Below are 26,383 nucleotides of genomic sequence, written 5' to 3'. Positions count from 1 at the left end.
TCCTCTCTTTCAGTGTCCAACTGCATGTAACTGTGTTCACAGTCATTGATCTGCAAGTCATTTTGCATGCCGAAAAAACCCCAGGCCTTGACGGACTGCACACTATGCCCAGCTTAGTGCGTTGACAAATGTGAGGTATACAGCCTGTTCCTGACCTTGCACATCTGCGCAGCACCTTCAGATATGTATTGTGTGATAGTAGGCTTTATTAGTTGAGTGATAACCTATGTAATTTGCTAGGTTATTGTTATCTCTGCGCTGTTGAAGATGGTGTTATAGCGGAATAAAAGTAAGCTATTGGAGACAACTCTCATCTGCTATACCTGCTTACAATAGATTTCATTTAGATTGTTCAGGATCACCATCAGCAGTAGTTTTGGTAGTTTTTCTTTAAATAGTCAATGTGTATATATATATAGTAATTTTTTTTATATACATGGTAAAGTTGATAATTTCATAACGAGGACAGCAATCACTTTTGCGAGGCGCACGGCATGGCCGAATCGAGAGGAGAAGAGATGATCACTCCGTAAAAACTTCCAACCGGTCAAAACCATTTGATTTTGATTGGCTTTTGATTGGATTTTGATTGTTTGCAACGCCAGCATGGTGTGTGCAACGCCAGGGTTGTGGGTTCGATTCCCACGGGGGGGCCAGTACAAAAACAAAAAGAAAATGCATGAAATGAAATGTATGCATTCACTACTGTAAGTCGCTCTGGATAAGAGCGTCTGCTAAATGACTAAAATGTAAAAAATGATTTAGAGATGAGGGTGAAATACAAAGTTGTGCTATACACGCATGGCCAGTTTATTAGGTACACTCATCTAGTACCGGGTCAGACCCCTCTTTGCCTCCAGAACAGACTTATTTGTGGCATGGAAACATTGTGCAATTGGTATCAAGGGACCTAACGTGTTCGAGGAAAACTTTCCCCACACCATTACACCATTGCCACCTGCCTATACTGTTGACACCAGGCAGGATGGGGCCATGGACTCCTGCTGCTTACTCCAAATCCTGACTCTGCCATTAGGATGATGAAACAGGAACCGGATTCGTCGGATCAGGCAATGTTTTTCTATTCTTCAATTGTCCAGTGTTGGTGAGCTGCTTCTTGTTGTTTTTAGCTGATAGGAGTGGAACCCGGTGTGGTCGTCTGCTGCAATAGCCCATCTGTGACCAGGACCGACGAGTTGTGTGTTCCGAGATGGCGTTCTGCACACCACTGTTGTACTGTGGTGTTATGTGCCTGTTTGTGGCCGCCTGTTAGCTTGCACGATTTTGGCCATTCTCCTTTGACCTCTCATCAACGAGTTGTTTTCACCCACAGGACTGCTGCTGACTGGATGTTTTTTGTTTTGTTTGTCACACCATTCTCTGTAAACCCCAGACACTGTCTTGCATGAAAAGCCCAGGAAGCCGGACGTTTCTGAGATGCTGGAACTGGCGCCAACGATCATACCACGCTCAATGTCACTTAGGCCATTTGTTTTGCCCATTCTAACATTCAATCGAACTTTAACTCAATGCCTGTCTGACTGTTTTATATAGCAAGCCACAGCCACATGACCCACTGTCTGTAGGAGCAACCATTTCTGTGAATGGGATGGTGTACCTAATAAACTGTCCGCTGATTTGTAAACCACAAATATTGATACATTACTAGCACAAACACTTCATCTGCAAAAATATCAAGTTAACTTCTCTAGGGTAGGGGGCAGTATTTTGACGTCCGGATGAAAGGCCTGCCCGTAGTAAACTGCCTGCTACTCAGGCTCAGAAGGTAGGATATGAATATTATTAGTAGATTTGGATAGCAAACACTCTGAAGTTTCTAAAACTGTTTGAATGATGTCTGTGAGTATAACAGAACTCATATGGCAGCAAAAACCTGAGAAAAATCCAACCAGGAAGTGTGGAAATCTGAGGTTTGTAGTTTTTGAAGTGATTGCCTATACAGTATACAGTGACTTAGGGTTCATTTTGCACTTCCTAAGGCTTCCACTAGATGTCAACAGTCGTTAGAACATTGTTTCATGCTTCTACTGTGAATAGGGAGAGAATAAGAGCTCTTGGAAGTAGATGAGTGAGAAAATGACATGAGCTCAGTGGCGCGCGCTCACTGAGCGTTAGCTGTGTTCCTTTTCTTTTTTGAAGACAAAGGAATCGTCCGGTTGGAATATTATGGAAGATTTATGATAAAAACATCCTAAAGATTGATTCTATACATCGTTTGACATGTTTCTTCAAACTGTAGTATAACTTTTTTGACTTTTCGTCTGGACTTAGTAAGCGCGTGCCTTACATTTGGAATAGTGAACCTAACGCGTGAACAAAATGAAGGTATTTGGACATAAAGATTAACTTTATCGAACAAAACAAACATTTATTCTGGAACTGGGATTCCTGGGAGTGCATTCCGATGAAGATCATCAAAGGTAAGTGAATATTTATAATGTAATTTTTGTCATTTCTGTTGACTCCAAAATGGCGGGTATCTGTATGGCTTGTTTTGATATCTGAGCGCTGTACTCAGATTATTGCAATATTTGCTTTCGCCGTAAAGCTTTTTTGAAATCTGACACAGCGGTTGCATTAAGGAGAAGTGTATCTATAATTCTTTGAATAACTGTTGAATATTTTATCAACGTTTATGAGGAGTATTTCTGTAAATTGGTGTGCTCATTCACCGGAAGTTTTGGGAGGCAAAACATTTCTGAACGTTACACGCCAATGTAAAATGGGGTTTTTGGATATAAATATGAACTTTATCGAGCAAAACATACATGTATTGTGTAACATGAAGTCTTATGAGTGCCATCTGATGAAGATCATCAAAGGTTAGTGATTCATTTTAGCTGTATTTCTGTTTTTTGTGACGCCTCTCCTTGCTTGGAAAATGGCTGTGTGGTTTTTCTTGTCTCGGCGCTGTCCTAACATAATCTAATGTTATGCTTTCGCCGTAAAGCCTTTTTGAAATCGGACAATGTGGTTGGATTAACGAGAAGTGTATCTTTAAAATGGGATATAATAGTTGCATGTTTGAGAAATTAGAATTATGACGCTAGCGTCCCACATACCCCAGAGAGGTTAATTAGTGGGTGATGGTGATTTCAGAACCAAAGTCTGGGACAAAAAAACATACGCTACATCGCCCCTCCTTTATCTGATATTGGTAGATGCCTAGATGCCTAGTCTCCCTTATGGCTCAGCTCAGGTGCCTACATAGTACATACACCATAGCCATGAATCATTTACACACACACAAACCCAGAAGTCGGCTCAGACAGATCCAGCTCCAAGAGGCCCAGCTCATGAGTTCCATCAGCAGCAGATTTGAATTTAGAATAGAAAATGTGTTTATGCGATAAATGTTAGTGCATGGAATCGCACCGAAACGCATTGATTCATTCTGATATCAAACCAAATCACACCGAATCATTTCAAACTAAAACGTATTGTTCCTGTATCGGATCCCATGTATCTAGATACGTATCCAATCATTTTGAAAGGTAAAGATGCGCATCCCTTGAAGAACATGGCGTGTTTGTATGACCTGTGGTTAAAAAGATAAGAAGAAAGGTCCTAAAAAAATGTTTCTCTGTGACATCACAGGGCAGGATTAAAAATAAGAAAACCAGTGATTTTCAAAACCTGCAATGAGTTTCTAGCCAGGGTGAGGGTATTTTCTTGCTCCCCACGTCACCGTGAATCTCAGTGTTTGAAAAGAACTGTTTTTAAAATGTTTTAATCCCTTACACTTGTGGAAATTGGCTTATATGCATAGGGCCAAATGGATATGCTTCTAACAGAACTACAAAAAGCATATGCATGACCATGGTAGCAATTGAAGAACACTTTGGAGATTTATGGGGAAATTATCAGAACAAAGGGGAGGACAACAGTTCACCTGACACAAGACTGAATCTAAACATGACACTCTTGATTTTATGTGCATTTCATTTACTGTACTTTTCATTTGTCAATACCGAAATCTGAAAATACTCTGGATACATTCAGTAACATAATAAGAATATTAATTGAAATTTGGAGTAGGTGCAAGATAATAAAAAAGATTGAGTGAGTGAGAGGACTAACTGGTGTCTCCAAGTGGCCACACCTCTCCAGTTCCTAAGTCATTTCAATGCACTTTTATGACTCAAGGAAAGAACTATAAAGTGCTATTTGAGCTCTCCTAGCTTTGCCATTGAGGAACTGAAGCAAGCACAGCCCTCACACGCAATCCAAAAATGTTCCATTATAAATTGCAATCTGGGTTAGGTGTGCATCATTTTGGAAGATTATTCTAGTACCAACGTGGCTAGCTAAGTTATACAAATCTTAGTGTTAGGCTTTCAAAAGACACTTCAGACAATCAGATCGTAATATTGTTATGCATAGAATGGAGTCATCCAAGTGAGTGTTCTGTTGCAATCATTTTCTTCACAATTCGACAAACAGGCTCATTCTTTTCAGGACAACGCAGGATATAACTCATGTCAGCCTTCTAACTGTGGATCTAACATAGCGATCATAAACGTTGATACTGTACATTTAAAAAAATATATATATTATAATATGGAAATGTGAAGTGCACATTTGGACTCATGGCTGTGTGGTTTCCTTGTACGACGTCAAAGCGGTATTCATTATAATCTTCAATGTCTCGTCTTTCAGAACACATTAAGTCCTTTCGATTCACAGCATTTCCCTCACTCAGACAACAAATGTACAAAAGTAGCGGAAGGGATGGGGACATCTTCCTGTCGCACGCGGTGCTCAAGTTTATAATGACTGTCAGTCAAAAGCCATACAGCGTAGTGAAGCAGAGAACCTGAGCTCTGACATCATGTATAGCATGTTACTGTATAGCCACTCTGGTCCAATTTAGGCACTTACTGTATCAATGACAAAATGTGCCATTTTCAACCCTTATATGGGATTACAGGGACTGTGAGTGGAAAGGGTTAATTTTTGATGATGTCGTCAGGTAGAACTTTTTAACTTTATATTTATTTCATTTCATTTTTATTTTTTTTAGAAATGTGCAGTTTTCACATATGTAGACACTGGTATTGTGCTAGAGATAATGAAATTGAAAAGTGGTAGAATTGCCCTTTAACAGATTCATGTTATTGTGATTATATTGTGATTCAGGGAGCCTTGCCTCGTCAATACCTAATGAGCACTCTGTTTTCTCAAGATAAAGTCTCGCTTATCAGTCACCAAGAAAGCTGGCCCCTCATTTACGATATTGACAGCTTTGCTTAATCTATAACTCTCAGTGACTGCTGGAACCATAATGTCTTACCAATTCTCTCTCCCATTACCATCTCATTAGGAGCATGTCTTCACTATGTAGAGAATTTAGTATTTTATTTGGATCCCCATTAGCTGCTTCTAATGCAGTAGCTACTCTTCCTGCGGTCCACACAGAACATTGATAGACAAGAACAGCTCAAGGACAGAGCTACATGCATGTAAATGATAATATAAAGGTTCTGTACTGAGATAACAGACAGAACTATACTATAGGCCTACATAGTCCAGACATGGTGAATGACTGTGTTTCTAACATGTCTTCCTGCCATGTGCTCTCCCAGGGTCGTCTGCAGTCCCAGGACAGTGGGAAGCATCTGCATGATGTGGAGGACCTGCTGCAGACTCACAACCTGGTGGAGGCAGACATCTCAGCCCAGGCAGAGAGGGTCCGCGGGGTCCAGAGAGCTGCTCAGCGCTTCACCTCCGACCAACAGGGTGAGACTACAGACATGCACACAAGTTTTATACACACATTGTTACTGTTTGAGTAATTATGATAAAGATAACATTCGACTACTATGCAACATTTGTTTGGATGCCCCTCCACTGCTAACTAAATAACTAGCTATTTTTCCTCCATCTTTCTCTCTCAGTCTACAAGCCGTGTGAGCCGGCACTGGTGGGAGAGAAGGTGTCTCTGCTGGGCCGGGCCTATGAGGATCTGGGCCAGCTGGCAGGGGAGCGGAGGGAGCGCCTGGAGGCCTCACGGCGCCTCTGGCAGTTCCTGTGGGAGATGGGAGAAGAGGCGGCCTGGATCAGAGAGCAGGAGCAGATCCTGTCAGGAGGAGACTGTGGCCGCGACCTCACCTCCGCCCTGCACCTCCTCAGTAAGCACGAGGCCTTCAGGGACGAGATGGCAGCCCGCTACGGTCCTCTGGGCCACAGCATCGCCGCCGGACAGACCCTGGTGGAGGAGGGACACTTTGGAGCCCCAGAGTGCACTGAGAGGATCAGGGACGTACGTGCTCAGTGGGCACACCTGGAGGAGGTCAGTGGGCAGGGGAAAGGAAAAGGAGATGGACAAGTCTGGAGAGTAGTCAGTCCACTAGCGAAATGAATATATAGACTATATAGTATTTCAGAAGTTGATGTATTTCCTCTGTTTGTATTCTGATTCCTTCTCTCTCCCTGCGTCCCCAGACATCCCAGCTGAGGGAAGTGCAGCTGAAGGAGGCGGTGGCCCTGCACCAGTTCCAGACTGACGCCAATGACATGGAGGCCTGGATCTTGGAGACGCTGCGCCAGGTGTCCAGCCAGGAGGTGGGCCACGACGAGTTCTCCACCCAGACCCTAGCCCGCAAGCAGAGAGAGGTGGAGGAGGAGATCCAGAGCCACCGCACCCTCATCGACTCCCTGCATGAGCAGGCCCTCGGCCTGCCCCCGGTCCATGCAAACTCCCCTCAGGTCAGTTACCCCTGGAACAGTATACCAAACCAACTCACACTTTCTACACTACTGCACACTCTCCCGCTGTTTCGCTCTCTCTCTGATATATACAGACACTGGCCCATACATATTACATACAGACTCTCAATGTCTCCGCTTAAGTGAGACATATTTTATTTATCGTTCCCATTCTGTATTCCTTGACTTGTTATTGACTCTGGTCAAAGGAGCGTCTTCTGGTTGTTATTGACACTGGTAAGAGGAGCATCTTCTAGCTGACTGATTGTTGCTGTCTGTGTAGGTGGAGGGGCGTCTGCCTGCTATTGAGCAGCGCTATGAGGAGCTGGAGTCTCTGTCTGCATCGCGGCGTCAGGCCCTGGAGGGGGCACTGGCCCTCTACCGCATGTACAGCGAGGCGGGCGCCTGCCAGCTGTGGGTGGGGGAGAAGGAACAGTGGCTGGACGGCATAATGATCCCCACTAAACTGGAAGACCTGGAGGTGGTGCAGCAGAGGTGAGCTGGGGAAGGGAGGAATAAGGGAAGAGTGTTAGAATGATGTTATAAGAAGGAAGTAATTATCTGTAGGCAATGATTTAAATGGCCTTTCCTTGATCGATATCGATCTGCATACTGATCACTGTGCTCCTGTAAATGAAGCGGATATCAAACTGAATCTGTTTCTTCTTTTTAACATCAAAACAACATTTGAGTATGATAATATTTCACCTTTAGTCTCCATTGTAGAGACAAAGCAATGGAAATATGAGTGACGCGAAATGAGACTGTCTGATGTATCTGTGTGTCCGCAGGTTCGAGACCCTGGAGCCTGAGATGAACAACCTGGGGACTCGTATCTCTGATGTCAACCAGGTGGCCCAGCAGCTCCTGGGATCAGACAACCGCAGCAAAGAGCAGATCCACCAGACACAAGACCGGCTTAACAACAGGTTAGTGGTACACGACATGTCTCAGACATGAAAAACACACATACCATCTGATACACAGCCAATACTCTGTATAAAGTTAGCACTGGGAACAGGTATTGAGACTTCCCCTTGCTCTGGTCCCCAGGTGGAAGGAGTTCCAGCGTCTGGCAGACCAGAGGAAACATGCCCTGGAGTCGGCCCTCAACATCCAGAACTATCACCTGGAGTGTAACGAGATCCAGAGCTGGATGAGAGAGAAGACCAAGGTGATCGAGTCCACCGAGAGCCTGGGCAACGACCTGGCTGGTGTCATGGCCCTGCAGCGCAAACTCACCGGCATGGAGAGAGACCTGGAGGCCATTCAGGTACGGCAGGGTCAACGGTTATGGAGGTGGACAAAGACTTAGGGTAAACCTAATGAAACCACAGCAACAGATCATTTTAAAGAGATGATCAGTATTGTTGAGTCATTAACTGTTAATGAGATCATCAATACTTTGTATAATTTTATGTCAGATGATGTTGGTGACAACCAGGTATATTTTCCATATCTTTTCAGGGTAAGTTGGACGACCTGAGAAATGAGGCAGAGAAGCTGGCTGAGGAGCACCCGGACCAGGCCGAGGAGATCCATGCCCACCTGGGGGGGATCCAGGAGGTGTGGGAGGAGCTCAACGCCACCATGAAGCGTCGTGAGGAGTCTCTGGGCGAAGCCAGTAAGCTGCAGGGATTCCTCCGGGACCTGGATGACTTCCAGTCCTGGCTGTCCCGCACGCAGACCGCCGTGGCGTCCGAGGACATCCCCACCTCGCTGCCAGAGGCTGAGCGCCTGCTCTCCCAGCACGAGAGCATCAAGAATGAATGGGACAACTACAAGGAGGACTATGAGAAGATGCGGGCGGTGGGTGACGAAGTGACCCAGGGCCAGACGGACGCCCAGTACATGTTCCTGGCCCAGAGGCTGCAGGCTCTGGACACCGGCTGGCAAGATCTGCGCCGCATGTGGGAGAACCGCCACAGCCTGCTGGCCCAAGCTTTTGACTTCCAGACCTTCCTGAGAGACGTCAAGCAGGCTGAGGGCTTCCTCAACAGCCAGGTGAGGACCGGGACACCAGGGAAGGAGAAGAAACATACAAATTTAGTGTTTATCTTGGTGAAGTTACTAATAGTTCTCTCTCCCTCTGTAGGAGTATGTGCTGTCCCACACTGAGATGCCCTCCAGCCTGCAGGGAGCAGAGGAGGCCATCAAGAAGCACGAGGACTTCCTGACCACCATGGAGGCCAGCGAGGAGAAGATCACGGGCGTGGTGGAGGCTGGACGCCGCCTGGTCAATGACCTCAACGCCAACTCCGACAAGATCCAGGAGAAGGCCGACTCCATCCAGGAGAGACATCAGAAGAATAGGGAAGCTGCAAATGAACTCCTTTCTAAACTGAAGGACAACCGCGAACTTCAGCACTTCCTGCAGGACGGACAGGAGGTACAAACCATCATCTAACTCTTACTATAATATCGGTGGTGTGATACATTTTATTGAGATGCTGTTTGTCCTGTATTCAGAAATCTGACAAATCAGTAGTCAAAGTAATTAACCTGAAGTACAGGTCATTGAGTAATATCATTCTCCTTTCCCTCTGCAGCTGACTCTGTGGATCAATGAGAAGATGCTGACAGCTCAGGACATGTCATATGACGAGGCCAGGAACCTCCACAGCAAGTGGCAGAAACACCAGGCCTTCATGGCTGAGCTGGCCTCCAACAAGGACTGGCTGGACAAGATCGACAAGGTACAGTATGACTATGAAGGATTGAATATTCAAGAGAGGAAAAGTGGAAAAAATAAATCAGAAAAGGTGTGTGTGCCAGTATTTTACTGTCTGACCCCCTCTCCCCCGTTAGGAGGGCCAAGTGCTGGTGACAGAGAAGCCGGAGCTGCAGCCTGTTGTCCAACAGACTCTTGAAGGCCTGCAGAGCCAGTGGGAGGAACTAGAGAGCACTACGCGCGCCAAGGCACAGTGCCTCTTCGATGCCAACAGGGCGGAGCTTTTCACCCAGAGCTGCTCTGCCCTGGACATTTGGCTGAAGAACCTGTCAGGACAGCTGCAGAGTGACGACTTCGGAAAGGATCTGACATCCGTCAACATCCTGCTCAAGAAGCACCAGGTGGGTGACATTATACTGTCCAATGCAAGCATCATCTTTACCACTTCAAGTCCTCCGTTGTCATACTCCTTTGTGACCATTTGAATGGATAAGTGTCACTTCAATATAAAAGAGGGTAATAACAAACATGCTCTCCTTCTCCCCGTGTCTCTGTGTAGATGCTAGAGCACCAGATGGAGGTGCGTGAGAAGGAGGTGCAGTCGCTGCAGTCCCAGGCGCTGGCGCTCTCCCAGGACGATGCTGGTGTGGCGGTGGTGGAGGTGGACAGCCAGCAGAGGAGAGTCACTGACAGCTTCTCCCAGCTCCAGGACCCCCTCAACCAGAGGAGGCAGCAACTGCTGGCATCCAAGGAGGCCCACCAGTTCAACAGAGACCTGGAGGATGAGATTGTGAGTGGGACCACCTAACTCTAAATTCAGAGATTTTAATACTGAATCATCATGGGTGTTGTTTGCACAGTTTTCTCCTGTTTGTAATTCTTGTTTACTTTCTTCCGTCACTTAGCTGTGGGTGAAGGAGAGGATGCCCCTGGCCACCTCCACAGACCATGGCAAGGACCTGCCCAGTGTACAGCTGCTCATCAAGAAGAACCAGGTGCACAGATGAGGGAGGAAGTCTGGACTTCTATCAGAGTGAAAGGACAGTGTTGGAGAGGAGATGTTGCATTTGGCTAAACCTTTGTTTTGTCTCCCAGACTTTGCAGAAGGAGATCCAGGGCCACCAGCCCCGTATTGATGACATCCAGACCCACCACCGGGGTATGTCCCCAGGGAAGGAGGAGGTGGATGGGGAGTGGCAGTCTGCTCTGGAGCAACGTCTGGTGGAGCTCCGGGACTCCTGGGCCCAGCTCATCGCTGAGACAGATGAGCGCCACGCCCGGCTAGTGGAAGCTAACCGCGCCCAGCAGTTCTACACAGACGCTGCCGAGGCCGAGGCCTGGATGGGAGAGCAGGAGCTACACATGATGTCAGAGGACAAGGCCAAGGTGAGTGGAGAGACGGGCTGTAGCAAAGACGGGCTGTAGTTAAAGAGCTTTCTGTGTTAATGATGATGCTAATGATGTCCATTCTGCACACTCGATTGCTTTGTTTATCCTTTGCTTAATGATGCTGACTCCATATCTGTGATGTGTGTGTCTGTGATGTGTGTGACCCAGGATGAGCAGAGTGCTCTGGTGATGGTGAAGAAGCACCAGACACTAGAACAGGCCCTGGAGGACTACGCCCAGACCATCCACCAGCTGGCCAACAGCAGTCGCACCATGATGACCAGCGAACACCCAGAGAGGTGAGAGAACACAACAGGTTAATAATGTGGGGTTGGGCCAGTAACCAAGTAAGCGTTGGGCCAGTAGCCAAGTAAGCGTTGGGCCAGTAGCCAAGTAAGCGTTGGGCCAGTAGCCAAGTAAGCGTTGGGCCAGTAGCCAAGTAAGCGTTGGGCCAGTAGCCAAGTAAGCGTTGGGCCAGTAGCCAAGTAAGCGTTGGGCCAGTAGCCAAGTAAGCGTTGGGCCAGTAGCCAAGTAAGCGTTGGGCCAGTAACCGGCAGGTTGCTAGTACAAATACCTGAGCCGACACGGTGAAAAATCTGTCTGTGCCCTTGAGCAAGACACTTAATCCTAATTTGCGCCTATGGCTGACCTTGTAAAACAATGCATTTCACTGCACATATACGGTCTGTGTGACAATTAAAAAAAACTGCTTTAATAGCTCAATACGTAGAGCTAAAAGTTTACAATATGATTTAACTACAGTCACAATGTCCCTGTCATTACAACTCAAATCAAATCAATCAATTATTAAAGCCCTCATTACAACAGCCTGATACTCTCAAATGCGTACAGAAACCTAGCCTAAAACCCCAAACAAAGCAAAGCATTGAAAACACGGTGGCTAGACTCCCTAGGAAAAACTCCCTAGAAAGGCCAAAACCTAGGAAGAAACCTGGAGGACAGCTATGACAACTGGCCTGACTCTCTCATGACAACTGGCCAATGGTTACTCTCTCTATGACAACATGGCCATGACTCCTCATGAGCAACTGGCCTGACTCTCTCATGACAACTGGCCTGACTCTCTCATGACAACTGGCCTGACTCTCTCATGACAACTGGCCTGACTCTCTCATGACAACTGGCCTGACTCTCTCATGACAACTGGCCTGACTCTCTCATGACAACTGGCCTGACTCTCTCATGACAACTGGCCTGACTCTCGCATGACAACTGAGCCTGACTCTCTCATGACAACTGGCCTGACTCTCTCATGACAACTGGCCTGACTCTCTCATGACAACTGGCCTGACTCTCTCATGACAACTGGCCTGACTCTCTCATGACAACTGGCCTGACTCTCTCATGACAACTGGCCTGACTCTCTCATGACAACTGGCCTGACTCTCTCATTACAACTGGCCTGACTCTCTCATTACAACTGGCCTGACTCTCTCATTACAACTGGCCTGACTCTCTCATTACAACTGGCCTGACTCTCTCATTACAACTGGCCTGACTCTCTCATTACAACTGGCCTGACTCTCTCATTACAACTGGCCTGACTCTCTCATTACAACTGGCCTGACTCTCTCATGACAACTGGCCTGACTCTCTCATTACAACTGGCCTGACTCTCTCATGACAACTGGCCTGACTCTCTCATGACAACTGGCCTGACTCTCTCATGACAACTGGCCTGACTCTCTCATGACAACTGGCCTGACTCTCTCATGACAACTGGCCTGACTCTCTCATGACAACTGGCCTGACTCTCTCATGACAACTGGCCTGACTCTCTCTCTTATTCGCCACTACTATTAGCGAGCGTATCAACCTACGGCAAGCCCAGGTGGACAAGCTGTACGCAGGGCTGAAGGACCTGGCTGAGGAGCGTCGTGGGCGTCTGCAGGAGAGGCTGAGGCTGACCCAGCTGAAGAGAGAGGTGGACGACCTGGAGCAGTGGATCGCTGAGAGGGAGGTGGTGGCTGGATCCCATGAGCTGGGACAGGACTACGAACATGTCACCGTGAGTAACTCTTTTCTACTGTAGATGCTCTACAGACTATCAGTAACATTTCAACTATCTACTAGCCCTAACCCTGAACTTAACCTTTATCCTAACCCCAGCACTAACCTTAACCCTTATTCTAACCCTAACTGTAACCTTAGCAAGAAGCTTCTTATCAACTGATAGTTTGTTAGTATGACCATCTGTAGAGCATCTATCCGGACTATCCTGACTGTCCAAATAACGTGTGACCTTCAATTACTTAGTACACACACACACCTAGGAACACAACACACACCTAGGAACACAACACACACCTAGGAACACAACACACACCTAGGAACACAACACACACTTAGGAACACAACACACACCTAGGAACACAACACACACTTAGGAACACAACACACACCCAGGAACACAACACACACCCAGGAACACAACACACACCCAGGAACACAACACACACCCAGGAACACAACACACACCCAGGAACACAACACACACCCAGGAACACAACACACACCTAGGAACACAACACACACCTAGGAACACAACACACACCTAGGAACACAACACACACCCAGGAACACAACACACACCTAGGAACACAACACACACCCAGGAACACAACACACACCCAGGAACACAACACACACCCAGGAACACAACACACACCCAGGAACACAACACACACCCAGGAACACAACACACACCCAGGAACACAACACACACCTAGGAACACAACACACACCTAGGAACACAACACACACCTAGGAACACAACACACACCCAGGAACACAACACACACCCAGGAACACAACACACACCCAGGAACACAACACACACCCAGGAACACAACACACACCCAGGAACACAACACACACCCAGGAACACAACACACACCTAGGAACACAACACACACCTAGGAACACAACACACACCAAGGAACACAACACACACCCAGGAACACAACACACACCCAGGAACACAACACACACCCAGGAACACAACACACACCCAGGAACACAACACACACCCAGGAACACAACACACACCCAGGAACACAACACACACCCAGGAACACAACACACACCCAGGAACACAACACACACCCAGGAACACAACACACACCCAGGAACACAACACACACAGGCACTGATTGCTCACCAACAACCTTTTGTTCTTTGTCAGTATGATGTTCATCCGTATGTAATCCCCCTCTCTCCTTAGATGCTGCGGGACAAGTTCCGAGAGTTTGCTCGGGACACCAGCACCATTGGCCAAGAGCGCGTGGACGCCGTTAACGCTCAGGCCGATGACCTCATTGAGTCGGGTCACCCTGAGAACGCCAGCGTGGCAGAGTGGAAGGACGGGCTGAACGAGGCATGGGCCGACCTGCTGGAGCTGATCGACACGCGCACCCAGATGCTGGCCGCCTCCTACGAGCTGCACCGCTTCCACCAGGACGCCCGCGAGGCCATGGGGAGGGTCCGGGAGAAGAAGGAGGCGCTGCCCTCTGACCTGGGCCGTGACCTCAACACCGTCCAGCACCTCCACCGACAGCACAATGCCTATGAGCACGACATCCAGGCCCTCAGTGGACAGGTAGGCTGCTGCTTTTAACTGTTGACTGCACCATGAATTTCCCTTCAGGGACAATAAAGAAGTTGCATTGAATTAATTTGGCACCATACAACGGGAGTACAGGGATACTTACAGGAACACAAGTCATTACACACACTCTGAACACACTAAAATATTAGATTTAATGCAGACACTACATGATATTAGAAATTTGTCAGAGAAAAAGGTTCATGGTTTTTAAGCTCCCGTCTGCCCCGTCCCTCTCCGTCCCCAGGTGAACCAGGTGCAGGACGACGCAGCGCGGCTGCAGAAGGCCTACGCTGGGGAGAAGGCTGAGGAGATCCACCGGAGTGAGCGCTCTGTCACTGAGGCCTGGGAGGGTCTGCTGGGGGCCGGCCAGGCTCGCCGTCACCTCCTGCTGGACACCGTGGAGAAGTTCCGCTTCTTCAACATGGTGCGTGACCTCATGCTGTGGATGGACGGGGTAAACCTGCAGATCGACGCCCACGACAGCCCCAGGTCAGACCTGATCATCTCTCTGTTGTGTGTCATTGTTGTTCTCCAATGTTGGTTTTATTAAGGTCAATGGTTAGGGCCCCGATGTAAAATCCCTTTCACCAATGTATTCCGCTCCCCGCTCCCCGCCCCACCCTCCCATCCTCTCTCTCTCTCAGGGACGTGTCCTCTGCAGGGCTGGTTATAGCCAACCATCAGGACATCAAGTCTGAGATCGAGACCCGGGCAGACAGCTTCACCGCCTGCAATGAGATGGGACACTCTCTCATCAACAACAACCACTATGCAGCTGATGAGGTATGGGCCTGGGCATGTCACCATTACACCACATACAGTACAGTACACACTACCATCAATTCACACACTAGAATTTAGTCAAGGGATTAGGACAAAATCCAATGTCAAAGGTGTGTTTATGCAATGTGTGAGTGGGGTTTGTATTGTACCTGTGTGTATTGTGCAGCTTGTTCATGTGGTGTTATTGACCTGCCTCAATTCAGATCCGGGAGAAACTGGACCAGCTCCAAGGCAAGAGGGATGAGATCAACAACAAGTGGCAGGACAAGATGGACCACCTTCAGATAGGTATGTGTACTTCAGGCTGTGGTGCTGGTGTTTCTTCATTTGTTTGTGTTTGTATTCCATTTTAAATGTTTGAATTTTAGTCATTTAGCAGATGTGACTTACAAGTGTGTTTGGGTGTGTGTTTGGGTGTGTGTTTGGGTGTGTGTTTGGGTGTGTGTTTGGGTGTGTGTTTGGGTGTGTGTTTGGGTGTGTGTTAGTGCGTGTGTGTTAGTGCGTGTGTGTTAGTGCGTGTGTGTTAGTGCGTGTGTGTTTGGGTGTGTGTTTGGGTGTGTGTTTGGGTGTGTGTTTGGGTGTGTGTTTGGGTGTGTGTTTGGGTGTGTGTTAGTGCGTGTGTGTTAGTGCGTGTGTGTTAGTGCGTGTGTGTTTGGGTGTGTGTTTGGGTGTGTGTTTGGGTGTGTGTTTGCGTGTGTGTTAGTGCGTGTGTGTTAGTGCGTGTGTGTTAGTGCGTGTGTGTTTGGGTGTGTGTTAGTGCATGTGTGTTTGGGTGTGTGTTAGTGCATGTGTGTTTGGGTGTGTGTTTGGGTGTGTGTTAGTGCATGTGTGTTTGGGTGTGTGTTTGGGTGTGTGTTAGTGCATGTGTGTTAGCGCGTGTGTGTTTGGGTGTGTGTTAGTGCATGTGTGTTAGTGCGTGTGTGTTAGTGCGTGTGTGTTTGGGTGTGTGTTTGTGGGTGTGTGTTAGTGCGTGTGTGTTAGTGCGTGTGTGTTTGGGTGTGTGTTTGGGTGTGTGTTAGTGCATGTGTGTTAGCGCGTGTGTGTTTGGGTGTGTGTTAGTGCATGTGTGTTAGCGCGTGTGTGTTTGGGTGTGTGTTAGTGCGTGTGTGTTAGTGCGTGTGTGTGTGTGTGTGTGTGTGTGTGTGTGTGTGTGTGTTAGTGCGTGTGTTAGTGCGTGTGTTAGCGCGTGTGTGTTAGCGCGTGTGTGTTAGCGCGTGTGTGTTAGCGCGTGTGTGTTAGCGCGTGTGTGTTAGTGCATGTGTGTTAGTGCGTGTGTGTTAGCGCGTGTGTGTTTGGGTGTGTGTTAGTGCATGTGTGTTAGCGCGTGTGTGTTGTGCGTGTGTGTTAGTGCATGTGTGTTAGCGCGTGTGTGTTTGGGTGTGTGTTAGTGCGTGTGTGTTAGTGCGTGTGTGTTTGGGTGTGTGTTAGTGCATGTGTGTTTGGGTGTGTGTTAGTGCATGTGTGTTAGCGCGTGTGTGTTAGTGCATGTGTTAGTGCATGTGTGTTAGCGCGTGTGTGTTAGTGTGTGTGTGTTTGGGTGTGTGTTTGGGTGTGTGTTAGTGCATGTGTGTTAGTGCATGTGTGTTAGCGCGTGTGTGTTTGGGTGTGTGTTAGTGCATGTGTGTTAGTGCATGTGTGTTAGCGCGTGTGTGTTAGTGCGTGTGTGTTAGTGCATGTGTGTTAGCGCGTGTGTGTTAGTGCGTGTGTTTGCATGTTTGTGTTTCAGCTGTGTTTGTGGGGAGAGAGGGAGAGGTCCTTTCATGCTTACTCATTTTTTTCTCCTGTCCCTCTGTCTCAGTTCTGGAGGTGCTGCAGTTTGGCCGGGATGCATATGTGGCAGAGACTTGGCTGGCAGGCCAGGAGCCCCTGGTGCGGGGGGCCGAGCTGGGCTCTAACGTGGACGAGGTGGAGAGCCTGATCAAACGCCACGAGGCCTTTGAGAAGCTAGCCGCCGGCTGGGAGGAGCGCTTCACCCTGCTGGAGAAACTTACTACGGTGAGAGGAGGGGGATGGGGTGGGGGGCAGGACTGGAGGGAGGAGGGGGACAGGGGGCAGGACTGGAGGGAGGAGGGGGACAGGACTGGAGGGAGGAGGGGGATGGGGGGCAGGACTGGAGGGGGGGGGCAGGACTGGAAGGGGGCAGGACTGGAAGGAGGAGGGGGACGGGGCAGGACTGGAGGGAGGAGGGGGACGGGGCAGGACTGGAAGGAGGAGGGGGACAAGGGACAGGATTGGAGGGAGGAGGGGGACAGGGGGCAGGACTGGAGGGAGGAGGAGGACAGGGGGCGGGATTGGAGGGAAGAGAGAGGAGGACAAGGGGCAGGATTGGAGGGAGGAGGGGGACAGGGGGGCAGGACTGGAGGGAGGAGGGGGACGGGGGGCAGGACTGGAGGGGGACGGGGGGCAGGACTGGAGGGGGACGGGGGCAGGGGGTCAGGACTGGAGGGAGGAGGGGGACGGGGGGCAGGACTGGAGGGAGGAGGGGGACGGGGGGCAGGACTGGAGGGAGGAGGGGGACGGGGGCAGGACTGGAGGAGGAGGGCGGGGGCAGGACTGGAGGAGAGGGGGACGGGGGGCAGGACTGGAGGGAGGAGGGGGACGGGGGGCAGGACTGGAGGGGGACGGGGTGGGGGGCAGGACTGGAGGGGGAGGGGGACAGGGGGCAGGATTGGAGGGAGGAGGGGGACAGGGAGCAGGATTAGAGGGAGGAGGGGGACAGGGGGCAGGATTGGAGGGAGGAGGGGGATGGGGCAGGACTGGAAGGAGGAGGGGGAAGGGGGGCAGGATTGGAGGGAGGAGGGGGACGGGGCAGGACTGGAAGGAGGAGGGGGACAAGGGACAGGATTGGAGGGAGGAGGAGGACAAGGGGCAGGATTGGAGGGAGGAGGGGAACAGGGGGCAGGATTGGAGGGAAGAGGGGGACAGGGGGCAGGAGAAAATGGGTCAAGGTTAATTAAGAGGTGGTAAATGGGATGATGGTGAGGTGGACCAGGGCAGGAGTTGGGAGGATTCATGGGCTTGGCATTGTTAGGAAGGTAGTGTAGTGTCTTCTCTAACAGCCATTAACCTGGGCTTCTCTTTCAGCTAGAGGAGCAGGAGATCCAGAGGCAGAGAGAGGAGGAGGAGAGGGCGAGGCGACCCCCTACACCACCACCTACAGAAGAGGTGGCCCCGTCTGAGGCTGAAACACATGATGCCAGGTAAGACCGGAGGAACTCCTAGTAACCAGAGATATTTGATGCTTTTTTACTTCTTCATATTTTCCTGCTAGATGACGTTCTCACTCCCTTTCCTCCTCCTGTGTAACCCAGGACCAGCCTGGACCAGACCACACTGAACCAGTCAGTATCAGTGAATGGAATCCACAGCGACCAGGACACCTCACAGGTGAGAGAGTACATTGAGAAATCTAGACAAAGATTCTTACCTCCTGTTTAATATACTCAAATTAAACAATTAAAAGCCCCCCATTAAACTCCATATTTAAATATTCCAGATTTTCACCACATTATACAGTGCATACAGAAAGTATTCAGACCCATTCCCCTTTTCCACGATTTGTTACGTTACAGCCTAATTCTAAAATGGATTAAATAAAAAAATGTCCTCATCAGTCTACACTCAATACCCCATAATGACAAAGCGAAAACAGTTTTTTGACATCTTGTAAACACAATTTTTTTTAAATAACAGAAATACATTATTTACATAAGTTCAGACCCTTTGCTATGAGACGTGAAATTGAGCTCAGGTGCATCCTTGAGATGTTTCTACAACTTGATTGGAGTCCACCTGTGGTAAATTCAATTGATTGGACATGATTTGGAAAGGCACACACCTGTCTATATAAATAAGGACCCACAGTTGACAGTACATGTCAGAGCAAAAACCAAGCCATGAGGTCCGAGAGAGGCTTGTGTCGAGGCACAGATCTGGGGAAGCGTACCAAAACATTTCTGCAGCATTGAAGGTCCCCAAGGACACAGTGGCTTGCATCATTCATAAATGGAAGAAGATTAGAACCACCAAGACTCTTCCTAGAGCTGGCCGCCCGGCCAAACTGAGCAATCGGGGGTGAAGGGCCTTGGTCAGGGAGGAGACCAAGAACCTGATGGTCAGTCTGACAGAGCTCCAGAGTTCCTCTGTGGAGATGAGAGAACCTTCCAGAAGGACAACCATCTCTCCAGCACTCCACCAATCAGTCCTTTATGGTAGAGTGGCCAGACGGAAGGCACTCCTCAGTAAAAGGCCCATAACAGCCCGCTTGGAGTTTGCCAAAAGGCGCCTAAAGGACTCTCAGACCCTGAGAAACAAGATTCTCTGGTCTGATGAAACCAAGATTGAACTCTTTGTCCTGAATGCCAAGCGTCACATCTGGAAGAAACCTGGCACCATCCCTACGGTGAAGCATGGTGGTGGCAGCATCATGCTGTGGTAATATTTTTTCGAGGGAAAGATGAATGGAAAGATGAACAGAGCAAAGTACAGAGAGATCCTTGATGGAAACCTGCTCCAGAGCGCACAGGCATCCGACTGGGGAGAAGGTTCACCTTCCAACAGGACAATGACCGTAAGCACTCAGCCAAGACAGCGCAGGAGTGGCTTCAGGACAAGTTTCTGAATGTCCTTGAGTGACCCAGCCAGAACCTAGACTTGAGCCTGATCAAACATGTCTGGAGAGATCTGAAAATAGCTATGCAGCGACGCTCCCCATCCAACCTCACAGAGCTTGAGGGGATCTGCAGAGAAGAATGGAGAAATTCTCCAAATACAGGTGTGCCAAGCTTGTAGCGTCATACCCAAGAAGACTCGAGGCTGTAATCGCTGCCAAAGGTGCTTCAACAAAGTATTAAGAAAGGGTCTGAATACTTATGTAAATGTGATATTTCTGTTTTTTTTATTTTAATATTTGCAAACATTTACAAAAAACAGTTTTTGCTTTGTCATTATGGGGTATTGTGTGTAGGTTGATGTGGGGGGGGAAAACTATTTAATCCATTTTAGAATAAGGCTTTAGCATAATAAAATGTGGAAAGATTCAAGGGTTCTGAATACTTTCCGAATGCACTGTAAGTCCATAAAGTGTTGTTTTATGTCTTGTTCCTCTTCATATTGTCTGGTCCATATGTTTTGAAAAAAAATTGAATGAAAGATTTTTTTATGGTCTGTGTGTGAGAGAATGTATTTAGTATAACTCATGTGGATAACTGGATCCAAACCTTTAAGTATACAGTACCAGTCAAAAGTTTGGCCACACCTACTCAGTCAAGGTTTTTTAAAATTTTTATTACTATTTTCTACATTGTAGAATAATAGTGAAGACATCAAAACTATGAAATAACACATATGGAATCATGTAGTAACCAAAAAATATATTATATTTGAGATTTCTCAAAGTACCCGCCCTTTGCCTTGATGACAGCATTGCACACTCTTGGCATTCTCTCAACCAGCTTCATGAGGTAGTCACTTGGAATGCATTTCAATTAACAGGTGTGCCTCTTTAAAAGTTAATTTGTGCAATTTCTTTCCTTACCTGTGAGGTGTCCGCATTTCTTAATGCGTTTGAGCCAATCAGTTGTGTTGTGACAAGGTAGGGGTGGTATACAGAAGATAGTCCTATTTGGTAAAAGACCAAGTCCATATTATGGCAAGAACAGCTCAAATAAGCAAATAGAAACATGAAGGTCAGTCAATCTGGAAAATGTCAAGAACATTGAAAGTTTCTTCAAGTGCTGTTACAAAAACCATTGTTGGGGTTCGTTCCTTGTTCCTTGTCAATCATTTGCTTATTGGGGAAATTAGCATTCAGACAATATCTTTAAGTAAATGAATTATTCACTTATTAATGGAATTGCAGATAGAAGTTGACAACGGCAACATAGCACGCATGTTTCCTAGTAAGTTCTGCAAAATAGTAAAGGGTCCAAGTTATTTTATTAAGCCCGAAGTCCAGCCTTAGTGATATCACTGCCTACGTCATTACCTGGCTCTTTTGAGGACCGCCACATAAAAGGAAGACCCAGAGTTACCTCTGCTGCAGAGGATAAGTTCATTAGAGTTACCAGCCTCAGAAATTGCAGCCCAAATAAATGCGTCACAGAGTTCAAGTAACAGACACATCTCAACATCAACTGTTCAAAGGAGAATGCGTGAATCAGGCCTTCATGGTTGAATTTCTGCAAAGAAACCACTACTTAAGGACACCAATAATTATGGACACCAATAAGAAGAAGAGAATTGCTTGGGCCAAGAAACACGAGCAATGAACATTAGACCCCTGGAAATCTGTCTTTGGTCTGATGAGTCCAAATTAGATTTTTGGTTCGAACCGCAGTGTCTTTGTGAGACGCAGAGTAGATGAACGGATGATCTCCGCAGGTGTGGTTCCCACCGTGAAGCATGGAGGAGGAGGTGTGATGTGTGGGGGTGCTTTGCTGGTGACACTGCTGCCAATTTTATTTACAATTCAAGGCACAACTTAACCAGCATGGCTACCACAGCATTCTGCAGCGATACACCATCCCATGTGGTTTGCGCTTAGTGGGACTATCATTTGTTTTTCAACAGGACAATGACCTAACGCACCTTCAGGCTGTGTAAGGAAAAGCAGACAAATGCTCAGCATATGTGGGAACTCCTTCAAGGCTGTTGGAAAAGCATTCCAGGTGAAGCTGGTTTAGAGAATGCCAAGAGGGAGCAAAGCTGTCATCAAGGGAAAGGGTGGCTACTTTGAAGAATCGCAAATATAAAATATATTTTGATTTGTTTAACATGTTTTTGGGTTACTACATGACTCCATATGTGTTATTTCATAGTTTTGATGTTATTCTACAATGTAGAAAATTGTAAAAATCAAGCAAAACCTTTGAATGAGTAGGTGTGTCCAAACCTTTGACAGGTACTGTACGTTAGACGTGAGTCACTGTTTGTCTATTTATCATATAAGTGTGCGTCACATTGTAATATCTATTTGTGTGTGTATGTGTGTGTGTCAGGGTCTCTTTCAAACACGTTAGCATAGTGTAGCATGCTATTTTCAAGCACAAGGACTTCTTAACAATGTCTTGTTGCATCTTTACCTGCAGTCTTTATCAGTATCATCAGTGTCAGTGGGAAAGAAAGAGAAATGTGAACCTGTCTCTAAACCTGTGTCTAAGCCAAAGCATCCGCCGCGTGTGAGTACCTATCCTAGCCCTAGCCAAGCTTCCTCATCCCCCCATCACTGCCTTCACTCAGCTCCTGGTCTACTGCAGTACCTCAGCATGGCCGAATAGAGGGCGCCATCAGTCTGTCACTGCTGTACCATTTTGCTTTATTTGATTGTGAACAAGCACACAGTCCCATTGCTGTTCAGGCCTCCATGCCTTACACAGATTATAATAATGATGTCATTATGTCTCAATGAAGGAATCTTAGGCTCTCAAGCCTTTCTGGGTGCTGTTCCGTTTGTGCCCATCTTCAAAAGGACCAGGACATGAGTGTTTGTAAGAGCAGTTAGTTGCTGTAGTAGTTTCAGCACCAAGCTATTGTTAGTACGATGTGATGCGTGTTGTCCTAAATTGGAAACCATAGCTGTTTCCTACATAACAGGTCCTTGGGTGGTGTGGGCCTAGCTTGGTTGGGTGTTTTTGAAAGCGGTGTTAGTAGGAAAAGGTTTTTTGACGAGAGGAAATGTTGATTTCCTTTCAAAATGAATTTGATGTTGTGTGCCAGGAAATGAAGATAACAATGCCACACCCCCTTTAAACATTTGAGCATATCATAGCAACACTATTGGAACACGTTGTGCTGCCTTTGTCATGTTCCAAGTCTGGATTGTAAAAATGTAAACATATATTTCAACATTTTTCTCAGTTGCCCTGTAAGGCAGGATATGACGTCCAGATGAAGGTTGACCTCCATCTGTGGGCTTGTAGCTGTTCTGTTCTCCATGTGTCTGTTGGTGTGTTTCTGTCAGTCTTTGTGTAGTCCTGTATGTTTTCTACACCATGTTCAAAGCTACCATATGAATATGGCCATTTTGCTGGTGTCCCTAAAGCATTGATAATTTTGTCAACTACAGACCGACAGTTAATGACTGGAATTACAGGCTTATAGTTTGGAATGGTTTTGTTCTGACTGCCATGTGTCTTCCATCTTGGACAACAGGGTTCTGACTCTGACTCTGTGAATGGTCCGGGGAGAGACAGCGGGCTGGCGTCTTCACGCCTCGACCCGTCTGCCACACTACCCAGCAAGAGAGCTGACCCTGGCACAGATGCCATGGAGGGCATGCTCTACCGCAAGCAGGAGATGGAGTCCCACGCCAAGAAGGCAGCTAGCAGGTAAGACATCAGGAGGGGAGTGGGGCCGGGGGCATAGAGGGCCGTCTTGGAGGGAGAGTGGGAGTTCCCTGAAGGGTAAATGGAGAGCCCTAGTTCATATAGACTTCTGTTGAAGGATGGGATTAATTTAAGCAAATGCAATATCAGTTTAAGATTAAGTTAAATGGAAATAGAATTTATGAAATGTACATGCTTTTGTTTCAGAAAATTACATTTTGTATGTGGTGTGTCGCCATGAACTCTTTGGTGATGTCCCTAACCTTTTCAGGCGCATGCCTGCATGCCTTCCGCCAACAGCTTCTCTCTCTCTTCCCATAGGTCCTGGCAGAATGTGTACTGTGTTCTGCGTAAGGGCAGCCTTGGCTTCTACAAGGACCAGAAGAGCGCCTCCAGCGGGATCCCCTACCACGGAGAAGTCCCCATCAGCCTGGGAGAGGCTGTGTGTGAGGTGGCACACGACTACAAGAAGAGGAAACACGTCTTCAAGTTACGGTGAGAGGAGAGGGAGGGGGAACTGGACGGTTTGAATAGAGAATAGTCTTGTAAACTTAACTAAAAAGCAAGGGAGTGTGATGTGCATCTATACTGACCCAGGTTGTCTGTTCTACATTGTGTGTCTGCAGGCTAGGTGACGGTAAGGAGTTCCTGTTCCAAGCTAAAGATGAGGTGAGTGTCACATTTCAAACCAAACAAGATTCTGATGCTCCTCTGATGCATGTGGTCTACTGAGGACTAACCCTGCGTTGTCTGTCCCAGACGGAGATGGCCTCGTGGATCCACTCCATTCATAGCTCCATCCCAGCAGGGGGGTCAGGAGACCTCTCCCCCGGAGGCCCCAGGGCCCTGAGCCGAGCCATGACTATGCCCCCCATCTCCCCCAGCTCAGCAGACGCTGCCGGAGTCACCATGCGCAACAAGGAGGGCAAGGAGAGGGACCGTGAGAAGAGGTTCAGCTTCTTTGGAAAGAAGAAATAAAACATTTGTAAAACAACAACATCAAGGAAAATTATATTCCTCAAAATTCCAACAAACTGAAACAGGCAGAAATGAAAGCACTCTTGTCGCATAAACGCATCGCTGTTGGCCGGGGTCCTGAGTGGTTTGTCTAATTTCTGGCTCACACAGAGCTTGCTCTTTCTCGCTCTCTCCTCTCTTTTTTAATTTGTCATCTCTTTCTCTTTCGTATCTCTCTTGCCTTCTCCATCTCTCACGTTTGGCTTCATCCTACCAATGTAAGCCCTTGTCCATAGCTTTAGTTGCATTTTCAGCCGATACGCAGGGTTTGTTGATCAGAGTCACTAATAAGAACTCTCTTTGACCTCATCATCGGGGGAAACCAAGGGGTTTGTTGGGAGAGGAGAGGGCAGGGGGTGGTTAGCATTAGCAGAACTGAGAGGCTAAGAGGACCCTCAAAGTCAATTCTCTTTCATTCACCCACACTGGATAATTTGTTGGTTTAAATTAGTCCTGGCTCAACCAATCTTTAGACAAGCAAAATATTTGAATGCTGTTTTACCAATAACAGAGAAACTGTTATAAAGAGTGCTGTCCCCAGGTCCCCTCTTCCAGTCTCTCCTTTTCTCTATCGTGCTCCTTGGGAAGCCCCATATCTTTTCCTTTTTTTTGGTATTGGTGTTATTATTATTTATCTTTTTGCTGTTGCAGGTTTTGAGGGGGGGGGATTAAAATAAATGATTTAAAGAGTATGTCAGTAGATTTCTTGAGTCATGTTGCAGAGCAAAACAAGAGTTTGATCTACGGGACCATGTTGCTGTTTCTTTTGTTGAGGAAAGACCATTATTGAGGTGTTTTAAAAAGAAAGCTCAGTAAATTTGAGCAGTGTGCAGTAAGTGATTTTCACCAGTGGGAAATTATATATATTTAAAGTGGTTTTATTTTAACTTGGATCTTGCCTGTATTTGATTTCGTTCTTCTGAGGGATTATTTCTGATTTAGAATTTTGTTGTTTCTTTTCAAACCAGAGAGAGTTTGCTTTCTAGTAAGGGTGAGAGTGGGAGTTATGGTGATGTGGGTTTTGCATGTGTTTTTTTTTTAATTCTAAATCCGAAGCGTCCAGTTGGATGCTGCATTTCTGACTTAACTTACACGCACACACTCACCATATATACATACACACACACACACACACACACACACACACACACACACACACACACACGCTCAAAGAAGTTGTTGGGATGGCTTTCTTTAAGGATTCTTTTTTTTTTGGTTTTTGTTTTGAATATGTAGATGACAATGCTAATTAATGAATTAAACATTCCTCCTAGATGATCTTCAGACTTCACATACTTCCTCCTGGTCCTCTGTTGTTTTGTAATGGGAAGGCTGGGGCAGGTTAACACTGTTGGTTACCACTGCCATTGCCAAACACTAGTGAGGATTGTAAGCAGAAGCACATCCATGTGGCATGGGGTTGCAGAGGTTGGCTAGTAGGAAGAGGAGGGTGGAGGGTTAATTTCAGATGGGGGATGGTTGGACGCTGAGGGCTGGGATTCTTTCTATTTGAATAGTGCTTAATCACAAAGGAGGCTTTATCACTCACAAAACAAATCTCAGAAGAATGTTTAATATGTGCCCCTTGGCAGTGACTCAGTGTATGTATATGGATTCTGTACCCAGGTTCCATTGAGCACATACGGACAGGCTCACCCGCATCAGCAGTTGAAGGAAGTGAAATGCTAGCATAGCTGTGTTGGATTGGAAGAGGCGTAACCATGGAGAGCTTTCCTCACTTGATAGTGACCGAGAGAATAGTCTTAAATTGTTTTTCTGGAGGGCTTTGAGCTCCTCCATATGTGGCATGACTTCATGTAGGATTGTACTTGTATGTGTCTC

General features: G+C 47.3%; 1 protein-coding gene across 5 annotated transcripts in view; it reads left to right on the top strand.

The window, feature by feature from the left end:
- Positions 1-25,832, top strand: part of LOC106563448 (spectrin beta chain, non-erythrocytic 1) — a 109,041-nt gene extending 83,209 nt beyond the window's left edge. For 3 of the 5 annotated variants that reach the window (XM_045690051.1, XM_045690054.1, XM_014129038.2), the window contains 26 exons: positions 5,607-5,760; positions 5,919-6,313; positions 6,466-6,729; positions 7,013-7,224; positions 7,521-7,658; positions 7,783-8,002; positions 8,197-8,733; positions 8,825-9,118; positions 9,279-9,425; positions 9,538-9,801; positions 9,960-10,190; positions 10,306-10,395; positions 10,496-10,786; positions 10,958-11,088; positions 12,614-12,818; positions 14,034-14,408; positions 14,662-14,906; positions 15,062-15,200; positions 15,404-15,488; positions 16,999-17,195; positions 18,285-18,400; positions 18,512-18,587; positions 23,352-23,527; positions 23,846-24,019; positions 24,151-24,193; positions 24,284-25,832. In XM_045690051.1, coding sequence (XP_045546007.1) covers positions 5,607-5,760; positions 5,919-6,313; positions 6,466-6,729; positions 7,013-7,224; positions 7,521-7,658; positions 7,783-8,002; positions 8,197-8,733; positions 8,825-9,118; positions 9,279-9,425; positions 9,538-9,801; positions 9,960-10,190; positions 10,306-10,395; positions 10,496-10,786; positions 10,958-11,088; positions 12,614-12,818; positions 14,034-14,408; positions 14,662-14,906; positions 15,062-15,200; positions 15,404-15,488; positions 16,999-17,195; positions 18,285-18,400; positions 18,512-18,587; positions 23,352-23,527; positions 23,846-24,019; positions 24,151-24,193; positions 24,284-24,502 — 5,418 coding nt within the window. In that variant the 3' untranslated portion in view covers positions 24,503-25,832. Of the gene's footprint in view, positions 1-5,606; positions 5,761-5,918; positions 6,314-6,465; positions 6,730-7,012; positions 7,225-7,520; positions 7,659-7,782; positions 8,003-8,196; positions 8,734-8,824; positions 9,119-9,278; positions 9,426-9,537; positions 9,802-9,959; positions 10,191-10,305; positions 10,396-10,495; positions 10,787-10,957; positions 11,089-12,613; positions 12,819-14,033; positions 14,409-14,661; positions 14,907-15,061; positions 15,201-15,403; positions 15,489-16,998; positions 17,196-18,284; positions 18,401-18,511; positions 18,588-23,351; positions 23,528-23,824; positions 24,020-24,150; positions 24,194-24,283 lie in introns of all 5 variants that reach the window. The other 2 variants (XM_014129037.2, XM_045690052.1) reach the window with 1 other exon arrangement.
- Positions 25,833-26,383: the final 551 nt, after the last annotated feature.

Source organism: Salmo salar, chromosome ssa11, assembly GCF_905237065.1.
Source record: "Salmo salar chromosome ssa11, Ssal_v3.1, whole genome shotgun sequence".
Lineage (NCBI taxonomy): Eukaryota > Metazoa > Chordata > Actinopteri > Salmoniformes > Salmonidae > Salmo > Salmo salar.
The sequence above is the reverse complement of the archived record's forward strand: the minus strand, read 5'-3'. Positions and strand labels throughout refer to the sequence as shown.